General features: G+C 37.6%; 1 protein-coding gene across 1 annotated transcript in view; it reads left to right on the top strand.

Annotated features, from left to right (window-relative positions):
• Positions 1-822: 822 nt before the first annotated feature.
• The window catches only part of LOC121412112, a 54,937-nt gene continuing 30,550 nt past the window's right edge, over positions 823-25,209 (top strand). The window contains exons 1-14 of the mRNA XM_041605019.1: positions 823-953; positions 3,682-4,275; positions 7,963-8,067; positions 9,424-9,684; positions 11,620-12,927; positions 13,517-13,612; positions 15,924-16,028; positions 16,282-16,389; positions 18,206-18,618; positions 19,394-19,494; positions 20,203-20,402; positions 21,585-21,659; positions 22,972-23,034; positions 23,547-23,693. Of these exons, the coding sequence (XP_041460953.1) occupies positions 3,688-4,275; positions 7,963-8,067; positions 9,424-9,684; positions 11,620-12,927; positions 13,517-13,612; positions 15,924-16,028; positions 16,282-16,389; positions 18,206-18,618; positions 19,394-19,494; positions 20,203-20,402; positions 21,585-21,659; positions 22,972-23,034; positions 23,547-23,693 (3,570 nt within the window). The 5' untranslated portion in view covers positions 823-953; positions 3,682-3,687. The remainder of the gene's footprint in view (positions 954-3,681; positions 4,276-7,962; positions 8,068-9,423; positions 9,685-11,619; positions 12,928-13,516; positions 13,613-15,923; positions 16,029-16,281; positions 16,390-18,205; positions 18,619-19,393; positions 19,495-20,202; positions 20,403-21,584; positions 21,660-22,971; positions 23,035-23,546; positions 23,694-25,209) is intronic.

Below are 25,209 nucleotides of genomic sequence, written 5' to 3' on the forward strand. Positions count from 1 at the left end.
TCAGACCAAATATGTCATAAAACAAATACAGTAATTCCAAATTGTAACAAATGAAACACTGGTATGAGAGAAGAGGAAAGAGAGAGAGGGAAAAAAGAAGAAGATAATTTTGAAAAAAAAAATGAAACGAAACAAAACAGATAAAACAATGTCAGTATGGGAGAAGATGAAATATACAAGAAAAGGCGAAAAAAAAGGAAAATTGAAAACAGAAAGAAAGAAAAGAAGATAAAAACTTACGATAATTGGGAAAACAGAAAACAAAAGAGAAAACAAAATGTAAATAGGGAATGTAAAGATACATTAAATATGATGGTTTTAGTTTTGGAATATAGTGCAATGGGTTTTGCAAAATCAGTCAGTTTAAACTGGTTGCCATAAATCAAAGAGAAAAAGGTGTTTTGTGCAAATGAGACATGTACGTGCATCCACCTTTGATAAAGGAGGCACTCTAGCTTGATGATTTCGCGATCGAGGTGCGTCACTTTTTCATAGGACGGTTGATTTCAGCTGTAAAGTAATTTTTGAAAAAAATAGTCCTCGATCATAACCAATATCAGCGCAGATTTGCTTCATCAGAGTGGATGAATACCAATTGGTTTCTGAACACGGGCATATGTTAAACAACTTTTTTTTTGCATGCCAAACTTATCAGTCCAATAGCTGAAATTTCTAAATTTGTATTCTAATGGTTTAAAAAAGAAATGCAATGATCTCTTAACGTTTGTATTATGGGAATGTTGGACGACACTGGAGCTCGAGTATAATACCCGGGTATAATTCACAGGGCTGTTGACACATGCGTGGCGGTATGACCCTTATTTTCATTTTTTATTATCGCTAACACTACCATAGAAAATCCAGGGTTTTGGAAGCAGTCGCTGGCACTGTGAATTAATCAAGCAAGCTTTTCATCTTTTGAAGGATATCGAGTGAATGGATTCGCTTGAAAAGTAAGTTTCATCGTTAAATAGCATTTTCTACGTGCAATCGAAGATAAATTTGTGGAATAAACGGAATATTCGTCAAAATTTTGTGCCTTGAAACCTAAGCCAGGGACTATTAACATACACGTAGTCTACTCGTAGTCTAGCCTGCCTAGGTGCATGCAGCGCGCAGTGCTCGCTCCGCTGCCGCATATGGTCCGATACGGTCCCGGACCGGGCCAACACCATGCACCATGTCGAAGCACCACACTGAATGGGAATGTGGCGGAACTTATTATATAGAACTATATAGAGTAAAAAAATATTTTCTAACGTATGCTTACTCTAAGTTAATGAAGCCAGGTATTCCTTCCCATTCATCTGCATGTACGGTATTCACAACGAACAATTGTCCATAGACTGTGTACAACGGATAGATCGTCTCCGCACAGCGATTCGAAGACCGCTGATTGGTCAATCGCGCAGATCACGTCATGATCATGTGGTCCGAAAAATAATTCCTTCAGACTGCGTGCGGAAGTATCGATAGCGATAACGATATCCGGTCACGATGTGTACGCGGTAAATGGTCTTGGTTCGTGATCGGATCGCTCCGGTATCGATCAAAAATTATCGAAACTCTGCAATTTCATGCATATTCACGCGACGCTCCGAAACCCGGAAGCCAATTGACTTTGTGCACGTTGCGATAGACTCTACAAATTCCAACGAACACGATGACATATAGACGCTAATTTGTAAGATTTTGACGGAAAAGCAAAAAGTAATCGAAATTCTCTTACCTGTGCGGTATCGGTGAGAAAATAGATCCTCCGAGAATACCTTTCATAATTCATATAAAATACGCGAAAGTGAAATTCTAGGTCGATTTTGGTACGAGGTGATAGAGAATTGCACACTTGTTTTGGTGGAATTCTGTGTGGGGTAATAAAAGGCTTGCACTGCGCATGCTTACTATATTTTCATTCATAAATTGGTTCTCGGCAGTGGCTGGATGACGTCATGTAATAAGCAAAAATGTACACGACCGCTACGTTCACGCTCCGCTATCCGTTGTACACAATTTGTCGCTGTGGTAATGGTACCGCCACAAAAAAAAAACCTGAAACCTTTGCCCCCGAGATTTCTGGATTCTGCTTTGCATATAAAATATCCCTCAGGCCTCAAATAGCGTCATTTAAATGTTGATTTTTCTTTTCATTGACAAAATACAGACCTTGCTACCATCTGGCATCTCCCAAATTTTTTGTGTAATGAGCTAAAGAGGGCGTGCGATTTCTCTTCATATCAAAGACACTACAATTGAAAGACTAGGCACAAAAACTATTTTACACGTAAATCGATGCAAAGCGTTACGCGAAGTCGGCAAAGTGTCCAATCTTTTTACTGTGAAGACTTTGGTGGAACGTTAATTGACAAATGAATGGTAGCACTTACAGGGCTTTGTTTTACAAAGGTAAAAATTTAGTTGTTTTGACTAGACCCAAACCCGCCCCGTTTCCAATAGGAAATGGCTTACAGAACAAATATCCGTCGTCAATCGTCGAATCATGTGCTGGAGCTCAAACTGGACGTAGTGAGACATTGATTTAGCATGTTGACATCATAGAACTGATTTGGAATAGTCAAAATATTTCGCCACTTAGACAAGAATCAGCCGTAAACATATCGCGGGTGGTCGGTTTCAAAAGAAGGGTGCAAAGAAGCAAATGTAAAACCGTTGTATTCGTTGTTCGCCGATCTATGAGCGAATTGAATCGGAGTCGCCGATCGAAGTATGGGAATCTGATCTGCTCAATTTTCTTCACAAACGAAAACTAAGTAAAACTGATAAATTTTTTCGCAGATATGATGTTTAGAAAATCAGGTGGTCGATAAGGGGTAGTTCCAACCATACCGCCAAAAAAAAAACTGAAAGTGAAAGTTTAACTTTGCCCCCAAGATTTCTACTTTCTAAAAGTAGGGATGCCACCCCAAAAATTGAAGTGTTGTAAATCTAGTTTTATATATTTTAACTGGAATAAGCGCTGAAACACGAGTAAAATGACACCAGATCATCAAAATTTGACCAGGGGTTGCCGAGATACGGTCAATTCAAATTTTGAAAAAGATGCAGATTTTCTGCCAAAAAGTGGCCAAAATGGCAACAAAATGTGTTTTTTGCCATTTTCAAAGCTTAGAATGAGACAAAGTATCACAGGCGTTGCAACATTCTCTTTCTTGTTGTGTTGTATTGTAATTGAGAATAAAAACCCACTTAAGTTCCCTTGTGTTGTGCCCACCTTCTTATTTCCTTTCCAATCTTCTGAGACACATACAGTGGAAAAGAGTGACAAATGCAAAAGGAAAAACTCACTTGAGTCTCTATCAAGGAAACTTGATAATTTTGTTTTTATGCATTGCATTTTGTCAACTATTTTAGTAACATTTTTTCAAACAATGAAATATTACTTGTGAATATTTGAAAAATCACCATCATGTCCAGACAAAGGAAATGTCCGATATATGACACCACTACCCCTCATCAAAAAGATTATCCCTAGGTTCGAAAAAATCTTGGCTAAAGTGATAATGACCACTGGCCATTTAAATCCGCCTGACTATCAACCAAGCAAATATTTAGTTATGCTTCTTCTTTTGTTTTTGAACTTCTGTATTACAGTGTCCGTTTTTCAGTCAGAGCTCTTAAAATTTCCCTGATATTTATTCTGAAATAATATTCTTTATCTCCCAGATAGAAATGGACCTTGTTTCACAGATAGGAAAAAAACGGAAATATGGTAGTAGAGGGAAGAGATGCATGGCATACGGATGCAGTAATACAACATGTAATGAGGTATTCATTCATACCATGCCCGGAAAGATGCCAAAGACGCATGAAAAGTTCACACCCATTCAAAAATCATGGATCAAATTTATCAGGAGGAAGAGAGAATTTCCCTCTAAGTTGGCCAGATTGTACAAGCAAATTCTTCTGTGTAGTGGACACTTCACAGAAGAGGATTACAAAAGGTCAGAAGTTCTGATGTACAAGGAAGGATTTAGAGACACTCCCCCGTCTTTGAAAGTCAATGCCAAGCCCTCGGTGGATATCGCCTGTCATCCGTTTCCCAAGAAGCATTCGTCCAGACACAGAGGATCGCATCCCGCCCATCATGGAGTGGAAGATAATAGAGAATCATCCACAGCACCCGCACCCAATCCTCAATCTAGGAGAAGGGTGAAAAGGCCAACGCTGGATACTGATAATATCAAAGAAGAACCAGTCCCTGTGAAAGTGAGGCACAGGCAAAGTGATACAAAGAAATTGAAGAATCGCAAAAAAAAGGTATGCAAATAACGAGGTATCCATCGTTCATGTAGCTTACACATATTATATCCTGTGTGTGGTGGGGCTTGTTGAGGTTGTACTAATGCAATATCCGCTGGAAGGCTGTTGCGATTGATATCAGATCAATTTGGGCTGTTTCAGTTTGGTTAACCCTATACAATGCTAATGGCTCGGAGTCAGACCTAATAGTCCTTGTTTTTGTTTTGGGATATTTTGGCTGATTATATGTCAGCCATGACTTCAATTGACAGCTACTCTAGCAGTGGGCAGGTTTAGTTATATAAAATCTCATCTCATCTGTGATTAGTTAATGGATTGAACAGTGAAAAAAATAATAATGCTGTACCTCCACAAACAAATCATATAATCTGTTTTATCATGATAAAATGAAAGTTTTTGTTGTGATCAATGAACTTTAAGGTAAATACCAGTTGTGGTAATGATCTCAAAATGAGTTCGAACAGAATCCAATAAAATTACCACCAAAGTGTTTGTATGTACTATGTATAAATTTTAATAAAAGGTGCAAATTGGCTCTGGAAGAAAATGCGTAATTGCTGAGAAATGAGCAAAATCATCATGGAATTTCATCAAATGTCAGGTAGTTTTCGAAGCTTATTATCAGTACACTGTTCCACGTCTGTTTAGTGATTATCATAATTATTATACAAATAATGCATGCAGCCGAGTGCGTTAGTGGAAATGCAGAGCACGCGAGGTTTCTTTAGATAGGTGATGCACTGTGCACGAGCCGCTGGCGGCGAGTGCCCAGTTTGCATCATCTGAAGAAACCGAGCTTTCTCTGAATTTACTTTTACACACAACAGAGCAAGTGCATTATTTGTTTTATAAAATAGCAACACAGAAACAAATTCTTAAAAGTTACATTACACTTTTGTTGGACTTCTACTGCACTGTTCTGTTTGAGTGTGCACATTCAATTTTTGTTGCACACCTTTTTGGACTGTCGTGCAATGCACAAAAAAGTTGGATGTCATGTGACGCTTATTGGCCAATCCTGATGCTTGAAATAATACACCTATTTTATAACAGTTTTTGTCTCACCTGCTTAGCAGAGTGAGACTAGAGCCGCAACATGAAATTTTAAGGTTAATTTTTTTTAAATGACAGCATAATTTAGAAAGTAAATGGACCTAGTTCATGAAACTTGGCCATAAGGGTAATAAAATATTACTGAACATCCTGCCTGAGTTTCAAGTCACATGACTATTTAGGGTCAATTAACTTTGGCCAAGTTGGGGTACTTGTTGAATTACCATCTTAACTTTGAAAGTTTATGGATCTGATTGATTCATAAAACTTTGACATAAGAGTAACCAAGTTTCAACACTGGGCGTTGTGGCGTGCGCCTGTAATCCCAGCTGTGGGGAAGTTAGAAATTGATGTAGAGGTTCGAGGTTGGAGCCCTGGTCATGTCTTTCGGATGGTGATGTTAAAGGTCGGTCCCAGACGTAAATAATCATATCTGATTGATACACGTCTGACAGAACCAAAATACACACACACAATCAAGTTTCATTGAACATCCTGGGCGAGTTCCAGGTCACATGACTTAGGTCAAAGATCATAAGGATGAGATTGTGGCAAAGTATGTGGTTAGTGAAGATGGAATGAAGGATGAATCCATGACCTGGGGTCTGTAACTCAAGCTTAGCAATGATCGTAGAATATTTCTTCTACGATTGATTCCATTGACTACAATCAATCGTGAAAATCAAGCGTAAGATCAATCGTTAACCTTTGTGTTACTCGACCCTGGAGTGCAGATAAACAAGTTAAATGTCAACAATAAGGTATGGAAAGCAGAATGTAAAGCCAAATATAAAGATAAAGAGGCCTACTACAAATTTGACTGTTACACTCTGTATGACGACATTGCTCCAAAAGCTAATTTAGAAGCTTTCCTACAACTACAATTGACAAAGTACAGAGAAAATCAAGATGTTTTGCATTTTGGCTGGGTTAAGCTCTGTCCCACTTTGTTTTTTTCAATGGAGATTATTGTTCAGTTAAACCTTTAATTCATGCTGTCATTTTTCTCGTAGCACTCTGAAGCGTCCCCTTTCATAAAAATTTAACTTTTTAATACATCTTTTCCCTAAATGGTTTGATGATGTATGTTCAACAGTGATTATAATAGCTGGATTTATATATAAATTGTTCCCTTAGGATCATGCAAAGTTAGAGAGTCAAAAGGGGCCTAAGCTTTCGATCCTAGCAGAATCTTTTTTGGAGGCAAAATGACAAAACGTCGGAGACAAAGATTCTGCTAGGATCTTAATTTACTCCATTGGCTCTCTTTTATTAGATAAGCAGTTTTCAGCAGCTTTTTTCTGCCATTGATCATACAAAGTGCAACATTATCACTCCAGCTTTAGCTTAAGCTATTGCTTCTTCAGCAGCGCTCAATGCATGCTCAAGAATTAATCCTGCCAGTTACCCGTTCACCTCACTTTTAGGTTTAGTGCAGCATGGTAAGGATGAATTTCTTGTTGAAGAAAAGCATGCCCTGGCTTCGGTGTCGGCACCAGTGGACGATCTGGGGGGCGTTTCATGAACAGACTTGTCGGACGTTTTATCCGACAGGTACCATAGGAACAGTGCCTTTCAGCCAATCAAAATCATGGAAAGATGTCAGATCTGACTCAGATGAAAATATTGATGAAACTTTCCCCTGGTCCCATGCTTGTTTGCAATTTGCAATACCATTTTAGAGCTAGTGCAATAATTCAGTTTGTTTGGCTTAAAGTGAAATTGTTACTGTGAAAACTGTATTTGCTATTAAAACAAGTATTTACGAAACAAGACCCTGTCGATTTCATTATTGGGTCAAGACCATCCGGTCCATGGCATAAGGTACAGAGGACCCCCCCCCCGGCAAAATTAATGTACATAGTTTTCTGATCATAGATTGCTTTCGTCGTTGGTGAGGGAGGATCCCTCATGAAAATTCTAAGAACAATTTAGAACACAATAACTTTGAAAGGAAGTCCCCTTAATTTACAAGAAAAATTGTATAATTTTTGTATAGTCGAATCCTGTTTTTATTGGCCACCAAAATTGTCTCCATTTGAAAGGAATATGTATGCTATGGAATCTGATTATAAAGGCCACCTACCTGTCTTCAGTGGCCATGTTTCTGTTTCCCTTTGGTGGCCTTAAGGACGACCATTATGAGTAAAAGTTGATTCAAATAAAAGAAGAAAATCCAACAAGCATAACACTAAAAATCGCATCAACATCAGATGTAAAAAAAAAGAAAGCTGTGACATTTTTTCTTAATTTCACAAAATAGCATATCCTGGTTGGTATGCAAATAAGGGGAATGATGGTGTCACCCTCTTACTATTTCTTTTGTACTTCATTGGATGAAATGTTTAAATTCCTCCTTGTCAAGTTAAGTTAAGTTGGTCATTATTGTCAAATCTATTAAATATGAAATATTTTATTGTATAATTCAAACAAAAGAAAACAAAACAAATAGTGAGTGAGGGACATCATTGACTCTCTCATATACGTATCACTAAATTGTGCATATAAATAAGCAAAACTTTAAAATCAACATTTTTTTTTGGGGGGGTGGACTTTGCCTTTCATAGGCAGGGTTGACTCTAGATGAGTTACCTTTTCGTTTTTTTTTTTCATTTTTCGTTTTCAATCCAGGTTAACTGCCCATCAAAGAATCAGAAGATAAAAGAACAAATAGAAGAGGGAAAGGAAAACCTGACAAAGGAAGTCAAGAAAGAAAGAGAGGAGAGAGGTGCTAAGGTATGTTTACTCTGACCTTTCTGGGAAATCATATATTTATCAAGGATGCCCAATCATTGAAGATTTACTATTAACATTAAAAGTCATGTATTTTGGCACCTTATGTATGGCTTGAAAGCTTTGTCACAGTTTATCTAAAAACTTGATTATGATATGATTAAAATGTAGATAGCCAGCTAAACTGAGGAAAAGTTAACATAATGAAATCGTTGGGACAGTAACCATATTTTGTTACATTTGCTTGGTAATTTTCTGAACCCTCAACTTGTATATTCATTACAACTGAAATTAAGAAATTATATGGATAATTTTAGATTGAGATAAAGAGAAATGCCTGTAATTGCAGTAAACACTGATTTCATGAGAAAGTCTGTAAAACCAGGCTTAATTGTCAGTATATCATCGAGGATCTAGATCTGGTACAGTTACATAAACTGAACTTTGTGAAATCTTGAAATCTACGCTGAAAAATGTTCACAAAGATCACCAACACGTATAGGTAACACGTGTGTTTATTATTGCTGGAATAAAGACCCGACGGAAGTGACCGAATCCACGCTTTTTGCTTATTTCTCAGCAATTACACAATTTCTTCCAGAATCCTTTGGCACATATTTTTTATTCATACAAACAGACACTTGGGTGGTCATTGTAGTAGATTCTGTAAAAAGTCATTTTGAGATCGTTACCAATACTGGAATTTATTTTTTTTAAGATAAAGATGGAAAAGTGACTGGGTTTGTAATTTACATTCTATGATGCCAAAAGAAATTAATTGACATTGTATGATGCTGTGCAACATTTGTACAAATTGGATTTCTGTTATTAGCTTGACAGTGTAAGTGTTTACATCATATCAGACTTAACACAATGAAATCGTTGGGACAGTAACCATATTTTGTTACAATTGCTTGGTAATTTTCTGAACCCTCAACTTGTATATTCATTACAACTGAAATTAAGAAATTATATGGATAATTTTAGATTAAGATAAAGATGGAAAAGTGCCTGGGTTTGTAATTTACATTCTGTATGCCAAAAGCGATAAATTGACATTGTAATGAGCATGATTGCTGCAACATTTGTACAAATTGGATTTCTGTTATTAGCTTGACATTGTAAGTGTTTACATATCAGACTTTGTGATCTAAATTTGCACAACTTGAAAATACGTGAAGGCAGTGGATTCAGTCTCAAGTATCCTGTTTTGTTAGCATGCAAAGAGATGCCCTGACTTTAAACAGAAGAACCCAGTTATCTATTGTTTGAATTTAAGATATAGCACTGTGGTACCTGTAATTTTTAGCATTGATGCTTTACGTTTGATTATATCTATTGAATCTTCTTTTATTACAGATGACAAAAAAGAAACAAAAAAACTCAACTTACAGACAAACAATACTGAAAAAGAAACGTAATGGGTATTTCTACAAGACTGCTACGGAAACGAGACAAGAGAACTTTACCCACAATGAGGGTGGTTCTGCTGTCAAATCCTCAGACTCCAATCCCAACTCGAAGCAACTCAACACTCCTGATACCTCACACGAATCTCTCACCAATGATGACAGGAATGAATGCCCAACCTCTATTCAACCTGGACAATCCACATCAAATGTAAGCAAGCATACAGAATAAATATTATTTCTTATGTGATTTTGTTTTTAACTGTGGTAAAGAGGTTTTTTGTCTCACCTGCATAGTAGAGTGAGACTATAGGCGCCGCTTTTCCGACGGCGGCGGCGGCGTCGACACCTAATTTTAACCAAAGGTTAAGTTTTAGAAATGACAGCATAACTTACGAAGGTATATGGACCTAGTTCATGAAACTTGGCCATAAGGTTAATCAAGTATTACTGAATATCCTGCCTGAGTTTCATGTCACATGACCAAGGTCAAAGGTCATTTAGGGTCAATGAACTTTGACCGAATTGGGGGTATCTCTGGAATTACCATCATAACTCTGAAAGTATATTGGTCTAGTTCATGAAACTTGGACATAAGAGTAATCAAGTATCACTGAATATCCTGTGCGCATTTCAGGTCACATGACCAAGGTCAAAGGTCAATGAACTTTGGCCATAATGGGGGTATCTGTTGAATTACCATCATAACTTTGAAAGTTTATGGATCTGATTCATGAAACTTGGACATAAGAGTAATCAAGTATCACTGAACATCCTGTGTGAGTTTCAGGTCACATGATCAAGGCCAAACGTCATGTAAGGTCAATTAACTTTGGCCATGTTGGGGGTATTTTTTTAATTACCATCATATCTCTGTAGGTGTATTGGTCTAGTTCATAAAACGTGGACATAAGAGTAACCAAGTATCACTGAACATCTTGTGCGAGTTATAGTAGTTTTCAAAGTCAGCACTGCTGCTATATTGAATCGCGTGATGCAGGTGAGACGGCCAGAGGCATTCCACTTGTTTATATGTTTCTGCTTCTTTTTATTTATAAGGACTCCAAAGCCACATCTTTTTTCTTATGTCTAAACATTTAGCCATATATTCAAACTACATTGACTGCCACTCATATTTCAGTGATACAAACCAATACAGATTGATGCGTCTTAATACTTACATCATATGATACATGTATGCATGTTGTAGTATGTAATTTTCCCATTTGTATTAATAAAGATTTTCATACATGTTTGCAGATTGTAATATAAATATATATAGATTGTTTTGTTATCTGAGTTTCTCTTGTCACCTATGTGAAATTAATAAATAAATGGTGCTAAATGGGTACCCCCTAAATGGGTCCTTGTAGCTCGTTCAGTACCATGTATGCCTCACTAGCGACTATCTGGAATACTCCCTAGGGAGAGGAGGATGTGCACACATTGTGTGCGGGAATGACTGATTGAATCCAATGACTGGGGTAATAATATATCTGTAAAGCACTTGGGCACGTCGTTTTGATGTATTAAACGCTATATAAAAGCGGATTATTAGTATTATTATTAATCAATACCATAATTGAGTTACTATGCAATACATTTGAAATGGGATCCAAATGAAACCGATCAAACTTTTGTTAGGGCACTCCACATATTCCTCTCGGTAAAAATGAACAATATTTTTACACAGGTTAGCTTTAGTACTTTATTCGAAGCGCATGTACAGCGTACGTCAATAAAAGAGATTTGTTCAATCACAGGGAGGCTGTAGCCTCTCACATCAATTGGTTTCTGAATAAAAATTCACTCAATGGCAAAAGACGAGATGTCCTTCGCAAGTATGTTTAAGTAATTGGTTCATTCACAAAGAAGCAACAGTACGTTAATAACATCAAAAGTTTGAATGACTAGAACATTCACACAGCCACACACGATCCCCTGGGGATGTCCCGGTAAGCGGGATGATCTGAAATTGATGTGTATCTCAGGTAGCTGAAATAAACTCATTAAATTATAGAATTTACAAAATCTATTGCATTTTATATCCTGTATGGTTGCCTTTTATAAAAACAAATGATTTTTTTGTACAGTTTTTTACAGTCTTTGGAAGGATTATTTCATCTTTCAAATAATTTTCTTTTAGCGTATCACAGAGAAAAAGGTGGAGGGAGGAGGAAGGAAGAAAAGGCGAGACCATACAGGATCCCGGTGTGTAGTGATGTTCTGCAGTTCAACAATTTATGATGGAGTCTCACTTCATGTGATGCCTGGCCCCATGCCAAGCGCGCGATGGATGCCATTTACACCTCTGCAAATGCAGTGGATTGATTTCATCAAAAGTACAAGGATTTTCTACCCCTATGAATACAAGAGAATACATGTGTGTTCCTTGCACTTTAGCGAAGAGGACTTTGATCCAACTGGTTTAAGAATGTACAAGATGGGGATCCGGAAGAATAGACCCAATCTTCGTCCGAATGCTGTGCCTCATATATTTGATCCAGCTGCAACTAAAAAAACGATGCCATATGCCCGCGAAGTGGTATCAACATCACCCGAGCTGTGGTTGCGTACAAGCACGGTGACAATGTCAGCATCCACAACATCAGCAACATGTACAACTCGACATTCTGCAGTGACATCTCAACTAGCACAATCTACTAAGTCTACAACTTCCAGAACAGCTGTCAGGAGATCTATGAGATTGAAGGCATTAACCAGTAAAAGATTGAAGGCATTGACCAGTAAAAGAAGGTCTCCAAAGTCAAAGTTAAAGACTCTACCATCAGCAGCATCTACCAGTGGCAGGTCTATAAAGTCATTGTCAAGGGCAGCACCATCAGCGTCATCCTCCAGTGCTAGCAGGAAGCCTACAAAGTCGAGGTCAAAATCATCATCAGTACCATCTTGTACGGGAGCTATGGGTTCACCCTTAGCATCATCTAACAGTACTACAGTGACATCAACAACTGCTCGAACAGAGCTCCAGCAAAGTACTAAACCAGATGTTTGTTGTAACACGTCTGCAGCTGTGGTATGCTCAGTGGCAAAGGCATCAACATCAGTACCGTCGTCCCCAAGTGCAATTAGACCATCTAATATAGCACCGCTTCCAGCGGCAGAGCAATATGCCATTTTAACAAATGGTGCAACGATTTCGCTTATGCCAGCACCTCATACCGGTACCAGTACATCGCCAATGCCAGGGTCATCTGAACCTGCATTTGCATTGGTACCAACTTCTACTGAAGGTCTGGTTTCTGTGGTACAGCTAATGGCAGCTTCTACTAGTACTGCAAAGACATCAACAATACCCAAATCAGTGCAACAACAGCTGGCTAAATACGCCATGGTCATTGATGTAGCTTCATCCAATGTTTTTCACGATAGTCAACCTGCTGCATTTGTCGATGTTCCTCTGACTGATGACCCACATGCAGGGAATTGGAAGGTGGGTGCCATATGTACATACTACATGCTGAAAACAAATAGATCCATTTGCTGGCATTTCAAAGCATACTTCAGACTCTTTGACCATAGTTGAAAATCTTTACTGTGTACTGATTATTAAATATTGAAGGGGCTCTAGGGGGTGCCTGATTGATTTAGCTATGGAATTGGAAGAGAGATAGGTGTTTTTCACACTTTTATTTGTTTTTAAGGGGGAGGTGTGTAATAATAATATAAATAATATGAACAGAGACATCACTCATTTGCATCATCACTTAATTTGGTGACATTCCCACATTTCTTTGGGAAAAATCGGCACATAGACCTACATAATTTTGGAATATATGACCTCCACTTGGATTAAAGCAACACAATTTGTTGAAAATGACGTATTCCATTTCACCTGTAAAGTGAATTATCCATAAGTTCCTTGCATTTCCAATCCAGTTTCTTTTCTGCCAATCCCTACTACATTAAAATAAAGGAGAGATATACGTTTTTTTTCAAGGAATTATTTTGAAAAAAATCACAATATTTGCAACACTCACTTTTAGAAAATTAAAGCATAGTATCCCATATCTTTTTGATAGGTAGGGAAAGCTCCATATCAGAAATCACGAAAGATCCCAGTTGGGAGAGCCAAAGAATTCCTGGACCAATCTAAAGGAGTCCAGTGTTCTGTAAAGGTGAGTGGTCCCACATTTTATTTGTACCGTGGTAGCTATAATTATACATTCACTGGGTTGTCGATGATTGATGAATTTCTTCTTAAGTCAAGAAATAAAAATATTAAAGTGTTATTTTTAACAAACAAAAACTTTTCCACAGAAAATTGTCTTGGAAAGTCAGGGAATATTAGAAAATGTTCTAGTATGGTCTGAATTTTCATGGAACGTCATGGTCTTGCACTTGTGAACTCAATTCTATAAAGAACAAACATCATGAATTGAAAAGTGTACAATGACTTATAAAAAGGTAGGATACTTCATGATTTGTGGATAATAAAAACCTCATATCCATTATTTGGGCAAAGTATTATTTTTGTAATAACTAGATAATCTAAAAAATGATGTCCCCTTCCAGTCCAAGCTTTTAATCTAAATGACTATAGCCAGTTTGGATGCTCAAGGTCCTCTAAATTTCCTTAAGGCTGGGTACCGAGTCCAGTGCTAACAACTTCTTAAGGAGTTCCTTCCCGCTGGTAACCTTGTACCTCACCTGGGTCGAGAGCAGCACGATCAATATCTCACTAAAGGAAATGAATGCCATGGCTGGGATTCGAACCTGCAAACCTGATGGCAAAGTGAATGGGAGCGAAAACCACTGGACCACGGGCGGCTACTTTCTGAGATTCCATTAGGAGCGGGTTTGATAGTATCTCCTGCTAATTCCCTGTTACCAAGTGCTCTCACTTTGACATCATCAAGTTTGCAAAGACAACCTTCCTCCTCACCGAAACCACCTTTATTCCATCTCCATCATCACTTGCTATTTCTTCACTTCATTGCTAACTCTTCTCTTGTATTCATGTCTCTCAAACATAACTCTCTAATGCCATTATTCTGTGAAATGTACAGGATTGCTTTGGAAGTCTCTACTAATAAATCTGACATTCTATATAGTGTACATGTGTACTTGTATATCTGTGTGTAGCTACAATAGCTGTAGTGTCTAAATGCTGCATCAACAGCATGAATAGTACATCACATTTGGTTTTATTTAATCAATCATATGATTTTGCTTAGTGCGTATGGACTAGGGACAAAATCTTTCTTTAAAAATGATTTTGATGATTGGCTCCAATCTTCTTCCAGGTTAATAACATTGATAAACATACATGTAGAGTATGGTTTTCTTTCAAGTACAGAAAATCATTCTCAGTGCATATGCAACTTTTTAGCCTGAAGATTAGTGTGTATTTCATTTCAGTAATGATTGTGTGTACATTCATTAATCACAGCACCGCATTTGCCTTTCGTAGCATTTGCTAGATTTTATGTACATGTATGTGAGGTTTTTTTTCATCTGTTATCTTTGAAATGGGAAGTAAGATTAAGATTCATTTTTCTGCAGGATTTACCACTTTTATGCCTCCACCCATCGTAGATGGATGCAGGAGGGATTTTTTGTTAGTCATCCTGTTCCTTGTCTGTTTAGTTTTCATTCTCGTGAAAACAAAAGGACTGGTGAACTTCTGACGTAGTCCAAACATACATTCTTAAAAGAGAAATGGCAGAAAATAGATGTTTAACACTGGGCTGTAGTGTCGGAAGATTCAAGTCATTCAGAGCCCATTCAAAATGTTAATGATTGAAATGTTTTGATGGGGTTTGCTGTCCTTGTGTTGGTGTAGTGGGGGGGGGGGCTAATGCTCTTCTCTGATGTAACCATGCTTTTAAAGACTCGGTAATATACAATCAAACCTGCCTATAAAGAACACACAATGGTGACAAGAAAAGTAGCCATCATGGGCAAATGATCTTAATGGATGTTAAACTTCCTGTAATACAGTAAAACCGGTCTAAAGTGACCACTCAAAGGAAACAGAAATGTGGGTGACAGCTATCGTCAGATTCTTATAATAGCATAATAATGTAGAATGATATTGTAATTTGATAAAACTCGATAAATAATTCATCTGATTTCTTGTAATGCAATGTACATGTATTTGAATAAGTAATTCATCTGTAAGCGCATAGACATGGATATTATGCACTATATAACTACCATATTAATTTATTATTTTTATAATACACATAGTCTGTCTCCATGGGAAATGGTTTTAGTGACCAGTCACTATAGGCAGGTGTCTACTATTAAGAGGTAACCCTAGTGGCGACTGTACATGCTTCGATACAAATATTATTAAAAGGAATCCAGACTACTTTAAATTTGAAGACAGGCGGTCCTCTAATGTAACTCGGTGGTTACAGAAGTAGTTCTGACTGTGTTACAAATCTTGATGGAAGCTGTTTTTTTGTGGATTTTTTTATGTAGGATAAGGAGAAGTCGAAGAATACCTCTACTACGAATGATGTTGCAATGGATGAAGGAGCTGAGGATGAATCCTGGACAGTTATGACTGTATCATCTGACACAAAGGTATTAAAAGTCAGATTATGGGGGGGTTCATAAAGCTGCTTTAATTGGCTATTTTGGACCAGTTTGTCCGGGGGGGGGGGGTCAATTTTGCAGGGGGTGCAAAATACTTGTGCAAGGCTATTAAAAGGAATCCAGACTGCTTTAAATTTGAAGACAGGCGGTCCTCTAATGTAACTACCGTAGGTGGTTACAGAAGTAGTTTTGACTGTGTTACAAATCTTGATGGAAGCTGTTATTTTTGTGGATTATGTAGGATAAGGAGCAGTCGAAGAATACCTCTACTACGAATGATGTTGCAATGGATGAAGGAGCTGAGGATGAAGAATCCTGGACAGTTATGACTGTATCATCTGAAACAAAGGTATTAAAAGTCAGATTATGGGGGGGGCAGTGGCGGACTGTGACCCCGAGGAGATAAAGCATTGGGGGGGCATGGCATTGTTCACAAACGATGCAGTGCCCCCCTCCCCCAATGCTTTGTCTCCTCCCGGTCACGGTCCGCTACTGGGGGGTTCATAAAGCTGCTTTAATCCTATCTTAATTTGGCTAATTTGGACCAGTTTATCCGGGGGGGGGGGGCAATTTTGCACGGGGTGCAAAATACCTGTGCAAGGCTCATATTTGGTTGTACAAAATTCACACGCATCACTCCAATACTAAGAAACCTACATTGGTTGCCAATGAGAGTAGCATTCAAAATCTTAGAAATTGTATACAAAGCACCTCTTGGTCAAGCGCCTGGCTACATTACAGAATTATTGTGGTATAAAACCAATAATCATGTTCGCAATTTGTGCAGTTTCAATGGATCCTCTGCTTTTATAGATCCCATCCTTCAAACAAACAAAAGTAACGCTAGGTGATCAAGCATTTGCTTGTGCAGCCCCTAAGCTCTGGAATAGCTTATCCCTGGAAAATAGGGAAGTACCATCCATAAACCACTTGAAATCAAAGCTCCAAACACATGAATATAATAAAAAACAAAGTTGTTTAGGAGTCCTTAATAGCGCAGTAGAATATATACTTCATGGAATAGTTCCTGTGCTCTATAAATTTTTATATTATAACATAACTAATATAACATAAATGAATTAAGATGCATGTACAGTCCGACCTCTGTTATCCGGCCTCCCCTTATCCGGATCTCTCTATTACCACACAATTGCCAAGATTTTTTCCCCCAATTCAATGTAGTATGTCAGGGAAATGTGATTTCAATCTAAACTCAATCCTACACAAACTCAATTTGATCACATTTTTTTTCTAATGTAGTCTACCTACAACGACATTATTTTTCATGAAAATATCTCACCCAAATCACCAAAAGATTTTAGACAGGATAATTTTCCAGTAAATCAGGTACAGATTTTTTTTTCAATTCAATCAAGTACGTGAGGAAATGAGATAGCAATCTAAACTCAATCCTATTCGCAAACTCACTTTGATTACTTATATTTTCCAATATAGTCTACCTAAAACAACATTATTTTTCATGAAAATATCTCACCCAAATCACTGAAAGAACTTAGGCAGGATAATTTTCAGGGCGCAGTGCAAGCATTTCATCAAGTTCTCTTTTTGTTTCCCGGGAAAAACAACACATGTCTCACTAGCTAACACTAGACCTCAATACGGACAGCGCCATCTATCATGTTTGAGCATACAGTCAGTAAAACAATGGCTGACATTGCGAAGCTGCGATACCCGCCACGATGATCTAAATGTAATTGTAAAACTTATTTTCGAGTCATTAATTCTATTTCTTTCGAGGTATGCTTGGTCTATCCCTAAATCATTTTAGCAGGTAAATTATCCAACAGTGTTGACCATCGTTCGATTTCATTTCTGTAAAAATACCGCCAATAATTTGCACTGACACTGCAGTCAATACTGTCTGTACGCCCACTACACTCTCAGATCAGGATAAATCCCTTATCCGGATTGGTGCTGGTCCCAACATGTCCGGATAAGAGAGATCAGACTGTATTTAGATATAGTTGTGCATTGAAAGTTGATACATACAATTGTGATATAGACAAATATATTCGTGCAAGGGGTTGAAATGTTTTTGTGTGAATGGACAATGAAATTAGAATTAAAATGCCATTTTGTATTGTTTCTTAATTAAGATGTATGACTTACAGGATGTTCTCTCTCTCTCTTTCTTTCCATTGCAGGACAATGATGATGGTGGTGATGATGATGATGATGATAGATCCTCGTTATACCTCTCCTCTTCATCCTCCTCTTCCTCCTCCTCTTCTTCCTCTTCATCCAATTCATCCTCCCCATCTGCATCCCGTTCGCAGTCACCACAGCGACAGACCCTCTCTTCTTCGTCATCACCATCTTTTGGCTTTGAAGTATTACCAGAGCGACGGGCTAAGGTCACCACTCTGGTTAATATGATGGATAGAATGACCAAGGTCAAAGGTCACAAGGAGAAGGCTGGGAAGGATGATGATGATGACGACAGTGATGAGGATATTGATGTTGAAGATGAAGACGATGTCGCTGATGATGATAATGATGATGAAAGTCCTCCTGCCTTTTGTCTGTGCAAGAGTACCGACTACTCTCAATTCATCATGTAAGTCCGTTATAGCTTGAAGACTACTCTTGGGTCGTAGTCTAGTGGTTGAGACTCTTGTCTTTCAATCTGAATGAGGTGGGTTTGATTCCAAGCCGTGTCATGTTTTGCTTCAGCAAGAAATTTACCTGCATTGTGCTGCACTCAACCCAGATGAGGCAAATGGATACGAAGTAATTCCTCAAAAAGCTGTGCGCACCGGAATCGGTAGACTATCTTAGCCGGGGTAATATAGGAGTGCCTTGAGCACCTTGAGCACATATTACTATGATGATAAAAACATCTACATTTCTTTCTTCCTTTTACTAAATGGCAAACTGAACAAAGTTCATTGATTTCAATATAGGTAATTTGTACATATATCCCATACCTAAATTTTGCTGAAATTTCAATCTAAAATTTAGTTCCCAATAGCCAATAAACAGAGAGCATTTGTTATGGTTACTGTATGAGAAGTCACGAGTGTTCATCTTCAAGATTATGGCTACTTGATAATAAAATCTTGCTTACTTATCCACCAAGTTCAAAAGTTATGGATTTCATAAAAGTATAGACAGAAATGTGATCATTTATGCACTCATAGACTGTGTATGTATGATCGACATACATTCATATCAGTATATGTAACCATTCATCATTATTTTACTGTGAACACCCAAAAATAAATCTTAATGTGCTTAGACCTTATAACTGTATTTCTTCCCATTCCAGCTGATTTAAGATCTCTAATACAAAAGTAAATACATTGCATTCCCACTTCAATATTTTCTTCTAGCTCGTGTGACTATTGTGCCAAAATGTATCATGGTAAATGTGTGGGCGTAGAGGAAATGGCCGCCAAGTTTATTCTCAAGTATGCCTGTCCACCATGCAGAGGTATGTACCCGGTATACCAGACAAAAAAATATATTTATTTCACAACCGATTGCCTAAATCTGCAACATACCTAAAGCTTTATCATTGCAGGAAAATGGGAATTTTGAGACCTCATTGTTAATTGTTTGATAATCTCTTGAGCATTTTGGGAGCAAAATTTTCCCATGATATATTCATTAATGTTTTAGACTTGTCATGGGAAGGCTCTTCATCCATCTACATCACTTTCACAGCTATAGAGAAAACTTATCTTTTCAAAATCCAGATCTAACCGTTGTATTTAAATACAGTGTTACTGACTTGATTGCTTTGTTCATGTACGAACGTGAAATCATCAGAACTGATTTAAAGAATACTCGTCGTATTCATGGATAGATGAAAACCCAAATCTTACAGTCATCTTGAAAGACAGTGTTGCTTAATCTGCTGCTTTGTTCACGTATGAGCATCTTAACATTTTAACTGAATTACAGATTAATATCTTTATTTACAGATGAAAACCCAGATCTTTCAGTTGCCGTCTAAGAGCGTATTCCCCATTAAAAGTACTGAATCACAGAGTACGCATTTATTAATTTGCAAATGAAACCCCAAATCTTTCAGTTGTTTTTTATGAGAGTATTCCCCATTCAGGTACTTAATTTGAGTTTGAGCATGTAAACATAAGAAGTGAATCACAGAGTACTGCATTTATTAATTTATTTACAGATGAAAATCCCGATCTTACAGTTGTCTTTAAAGACAGTGTTGCTGACTCTGAAGCATCAGCCCCGCTTGAGCATGAAGATAGAACTGAGGAAAATGTGGCGAAGCATTCTGAGAAAACTTCAACCGTTGTAGAACTGGATCGAGATGGTATAAAAAAGTTTTCCAAGGACTATGAAAAGCGAAATCCTCCTTATAAGAAGGTAAAACGAAAATGTTTGAAATACTTAATAATAATACTAATTCTGTATGATTTTTTTTCTAGGGGCGTCAAAGAGAGTCAAGATGGCTCAGGGGGTAAAGATCGTTGGTTCAAGTCCAACCCAGACAGATGACTGAAGCCAGTGCGTTGTCTGTAAACGTCTCTCCCTTGTCCCAAAGATGCAGGCTATGTTACAGTGGAAAACACTCCGTCCCACGAATAGGACTTTAATTAGAGGCCCTGTGTAGAGGAGAGTCACCGCCTTTGCTCGTTAAGAACCCACTGCAATATTCATTTAAGAGTAGGGTAAAGCCCCGTTGTAGTGGTTCACCTGCCTCTCAATTCCTGATAATTTAATTTATCACCAGCTTCTCTTCATTCTACCGTTCCGACAGTTTCTAGGACTTTGGTGAACCTTCTAACCTCTTCTCTACTCCTAGCTGATAAGCAGATCATTAACTCATCTACTGTCTGTCTCTTCCTTGTTTCTCTATTTATACCTGATATCTTTCATTTTAATAGTAATCAATTTCTCTCCATTCCATCAATGCCACAGTCCTTTTCTAGACTAATTACATGGTGATCTATACCCCCTACCTATTTCATGAAGCATCTCAGTACTCTAGGCCAATCAGATTCAAGGATTTCAGAAGCTTATAACAACTAGTCATTGGATATGACTAACTTTTTTTTCATGAAAATGCTCCCCTGTTGTCATGATTGTTTTTGTCTTGCTGATGGGAATGTTGTAGCACTTCAATTCAAAGTTATGACCACAGTTGAAGCAGTGCCAAACTTTGGAATATATGAAATTGCACAATCTGAACTAAGCTGAAAATGATTGAGAGTCAAAGTTTAGCAATTATAATCAGAGGGTAGACTCCCACGGCGGCCTAGCTTCCTTTGGCAAGGCATCAATCTACACTTGCCACTCTCCACCCAGGTGTTAGATGGGTGCCCAGTAGGATGCAAAGGCCTAAGTATGTAGTGTACCTAGCAAGGAATTCTTGGAACTTTTGTTTGAATGCTCCCCCAGGGAGTGGAGAAAGTCTATACATAGTGCGTGGGCATGTCATGATTCGATGACGGGTAATAACATCTGTAAAGCTCTTAGAGACGTCATTCTGATGTATAAAGCACTGTTGTATGTAAATCCATCTTTTATTTTCTTCCTTTATTTCAGCGGAGGACAATGTACTGTGGTAAATGCATCGCTTGCCTGAAAAATTCAGATTGTGGTAAATGCGTCAACTGTCTGGTAAGACCAAAGGGTCCAATAACACTGAACTTAGCGTTTGGTCATAGAATTGGTTTTTAAGCATAAATATATGTATCATGTGCAATTAAGTGTACAAATCAACTACACAATCGGTCGCAACACTGTCGAGTATAACTTGAAGCCCCAAAGCTCTGCAAAATTTTCTATGGTGGGACAAATCACATCACTAATGCTAGTGAAAGCACATTAGTCTTTAAAAAAAATTCTGAGTAGTGCTGCTAAACTTGTGACACCATAATGTTTTCATTACGATGTTAATGACTTAACTTCATTATTGATATGCAATGAACTTTGGCCATGTGGGGGTATCTGTTGAATTACCATTATAACTTTGAAAGTTTATGGATCTGATTCATGAAACTTGGATAAAAGAGTAATCCAGTATCTTTTAACATCCGGTCCGAGTTTCTGGTCACATGACCAAAGTCAAAGGTCATTTAGGGTCAATGAACTTAGACCTTGTTGGGGGAATCAATATTGAAATCTTAACCTAAGGTTAAGTTTTTGAAATGTCTTAACTTAAAGTATATTGAGCTTGTTCATGAAACTTACACACAAGGGTAATGAAGTATTACTGAACATTTTGCACAAGTTTCAGGTCACATGACCAAGGTCAAAGGTCATCTAGGGTCAATGAACTTTGGCCATGTTGGGGCATATGTTGAATTACAATTGTAACTGATAGTTTATGGATCTATTTCATAAAAATTTGACATACCGTAAGAGTATTTAAGTATCGCTGAACATCCTATGCTAGTTTCAGGTCACACGATCAAGGTCAAAGGTCCTTTAGGGTCAATGAACTTTGGTCATATATGGGGTATTTGTTGAATTACAATCATAACTTTGAAAGTTTATTGATTTAGTTAAAAAAACTTGGACATAGAATAATCAAGTATCACTGAAAATCCTGTGTGAGTCTAAGTCACATGACCAATGTCGAATGTCATTTTAAGTCAATGAACTTTTGCCATGTTGTGGATAATTGCCATCATTGCTTTGAAAGTTTATGGATATAATCAATGAAATGTAGACATAGTGGTAATCAAGTATGATTGCTCATCTTGCGCAAGTTAAAGGTCACTTGATCAAGGTCAAATGCCATTTAGGGTCAATGAACGTAGTAGTATGTTATTACATGTATGGTGTTTTTTGTGAATATTTATTATATAGTCATTTTCAAAGTCGGCACTGCTGCTTTATTGAATTACGTAATATAGGTATGACTGCCACTTGTGTTTCAATAAAATTCATAAGGTATTACTGTTTTTTTTCTTCATTTCATTTGCAGGATAAGCCAAAGTTTGGAGGAGAGGGTAAAAAGAGACAGAAATGCTTGAAAAGAAAGTGTTTGGTAAGTGAAAAATATGCATTCCAAGATGACTTTGACTCTCGATTCTCAAAGGTTATATTGAATATGTGATATGAAGCCATGGGGGTATGTTTAGATTTTATCCCATAACTACCCTTTATTCTATAATTCACTCTATTGCACATGCAAGCCACTTTTTCAATACATTAAAACCTTATATTAGTTGTTCCTGAAGATGTTTGTTTGCTGGCATGCAACATCATATTACCTGTCCTGTTTATTTTACATTATATTTTTGTTTTGCTGTTGTCATGAAAAGTGGTTTGTATTATCATGATATTGGATTTTGTTTGTGGTATAACAGGAATATATTGCGTTTACCACCATGAATACTGCATTAATCTTTCGATTCGTAAAATGTTATTACTAGGATATCATTACCACGACTGGCATTTATTGTTCATTCCACCCATAATTTTCTTGACTTTTTTTCAGTCAGCTTCACTCGATTTTACAATGCGTAGAGTAATAAACAAATTTCACTTTGAACCCAGGTTTTTCCCACTCACAATGAACGGGAGATAGGGATAACAGTAGAACATAAACTCAACAAACTCGTTGCAGTAACCATGAACGAAAGAGGTGAAGTGAACTGGGAAGCCGTTGTGTCGAACAAGAAAGTACAATCATCAGTTAGACAGGTATTGATCCAAAGAAAGTCCTTTTATCCTTTTTGAATAGGGATGACTGGGATTTATTTTTTATTACTCCCATGGGGTGGGGGCACTAAACTATATCACTGTAACGCACAACCCCCCCCCAAAAAAAAAAAATGGATGGTACTTTTTGCTGATCATGGTACAGTCCATCATAAAAATCTGGCAAAAAGGATGTGATTGTGGGGTAAAACAAGTATAATTTTCAGGGGTTATACTTGTTTAGGGGGCAGAGTTGTCAAAAAAAGCACACAAAAATAATTGAACAGGGTATAGATTTGACCAGTGGATAAATCTTGTTTAGAATGGGTTTGTAAAACCTGTGGTCGTGTGTGTGTACAGTAATATAGTTTAGTGCCCCCCCCCTTGGGGTTCTTTTGCAATTGCACTTTACCCCCTACTTGATTGATTTACTGCATCCCCATCCTTAGTCCAATTGTCCTAATGTTTCCATTGGCTATCTCCTCTTCAAACCACCCATTTCAAACTCAAATGCCCATCTTAAAATGCACCCGTCATCCAGTGCTTCCACTTTTCAAATCAAACTGCCTGGAATTTACTCTGACAGTTCCTGGAATTTTACAAAATATCCTGTAATTTTCCGAATGTTCTCCAGTCTTCCATATAATTTTCTTCTGTACACACACACACACACACATGATATATAGGGGGCCCAGTGCCGTAATTGAGCCAAAAGTTTTTAAGTCAGTGAAACATGACGTAATGGTCAAAGTTTATAAAAAAGAGTTGCAAGCAAGCAAAAATTTTGACATTTTCATTAAAACGATCGAATTTTGTGATAGATTTGACATTTATTTAGAAAATAATAACTTCCTGTAAAACTTCCTGGAATGATCCTGGAAAGTGGCAAAACTTCCTGGAATTTCCTGGATTCCAGGAAGAGTGGAAGCACTGCCATCATCCTTCATTAGCACATATTCATACTAATGTAAACCCTTTGTACCAACATGGTTCATCACATGTGTAGAAGTAGAAATAACTGTTCTATGACAATTGCTCGGATCCAGTGGCAGAAATGCACTCATCATGCCAAACATAAACCAGCGTTTCAGACCTTACCTTAACCATCAATTCTAATCCACTTATTGGCCCGAATTCACAAAGGTGGTTTTGAAAACCCACGGTTGAGTCCATGGTTTATGTAGATTTCCTGTATAAATTACGCTTAATTTAGCGCGTATCAGGCGCGTATGTAAGAAATGTCCAATGCTGATGCGCGCTTTTGTCACAGTGCGCCAAATTCACGCCTGTTACCATGGTTAAATACGCTATCTTATTCATGAGTCCACTGTTTTTATTCATGAGTCCACTCTTCAAACAGTGGATTCATGAATAAAATAGCGCATCTAACCATGGTTACAGGCGTCAATTTGGCGCACTGTGACAAAAGCGCGCATCAGCATTGGACATTTCTTACATACGCGCCCGATAAGCGCTAAACTAAGCGTAATTTATACAAGAAATCTGCATAAACCATGGA

This window comes from Lytechinus variegatus, chromosome 3, assembly GCF_018143015.1.
Source record: "Lytechinus variegatus isolate NC3 chromosome 3, Lvar_3.0, whole genome shotgun sequence".
Lineage (NCBI taxonomy): Eukaryota > Metazoa > Echinodermata > Echinoidea > Temnopleuroida > Toxopneustidae > Lytechinus > Lytechinus variegatus.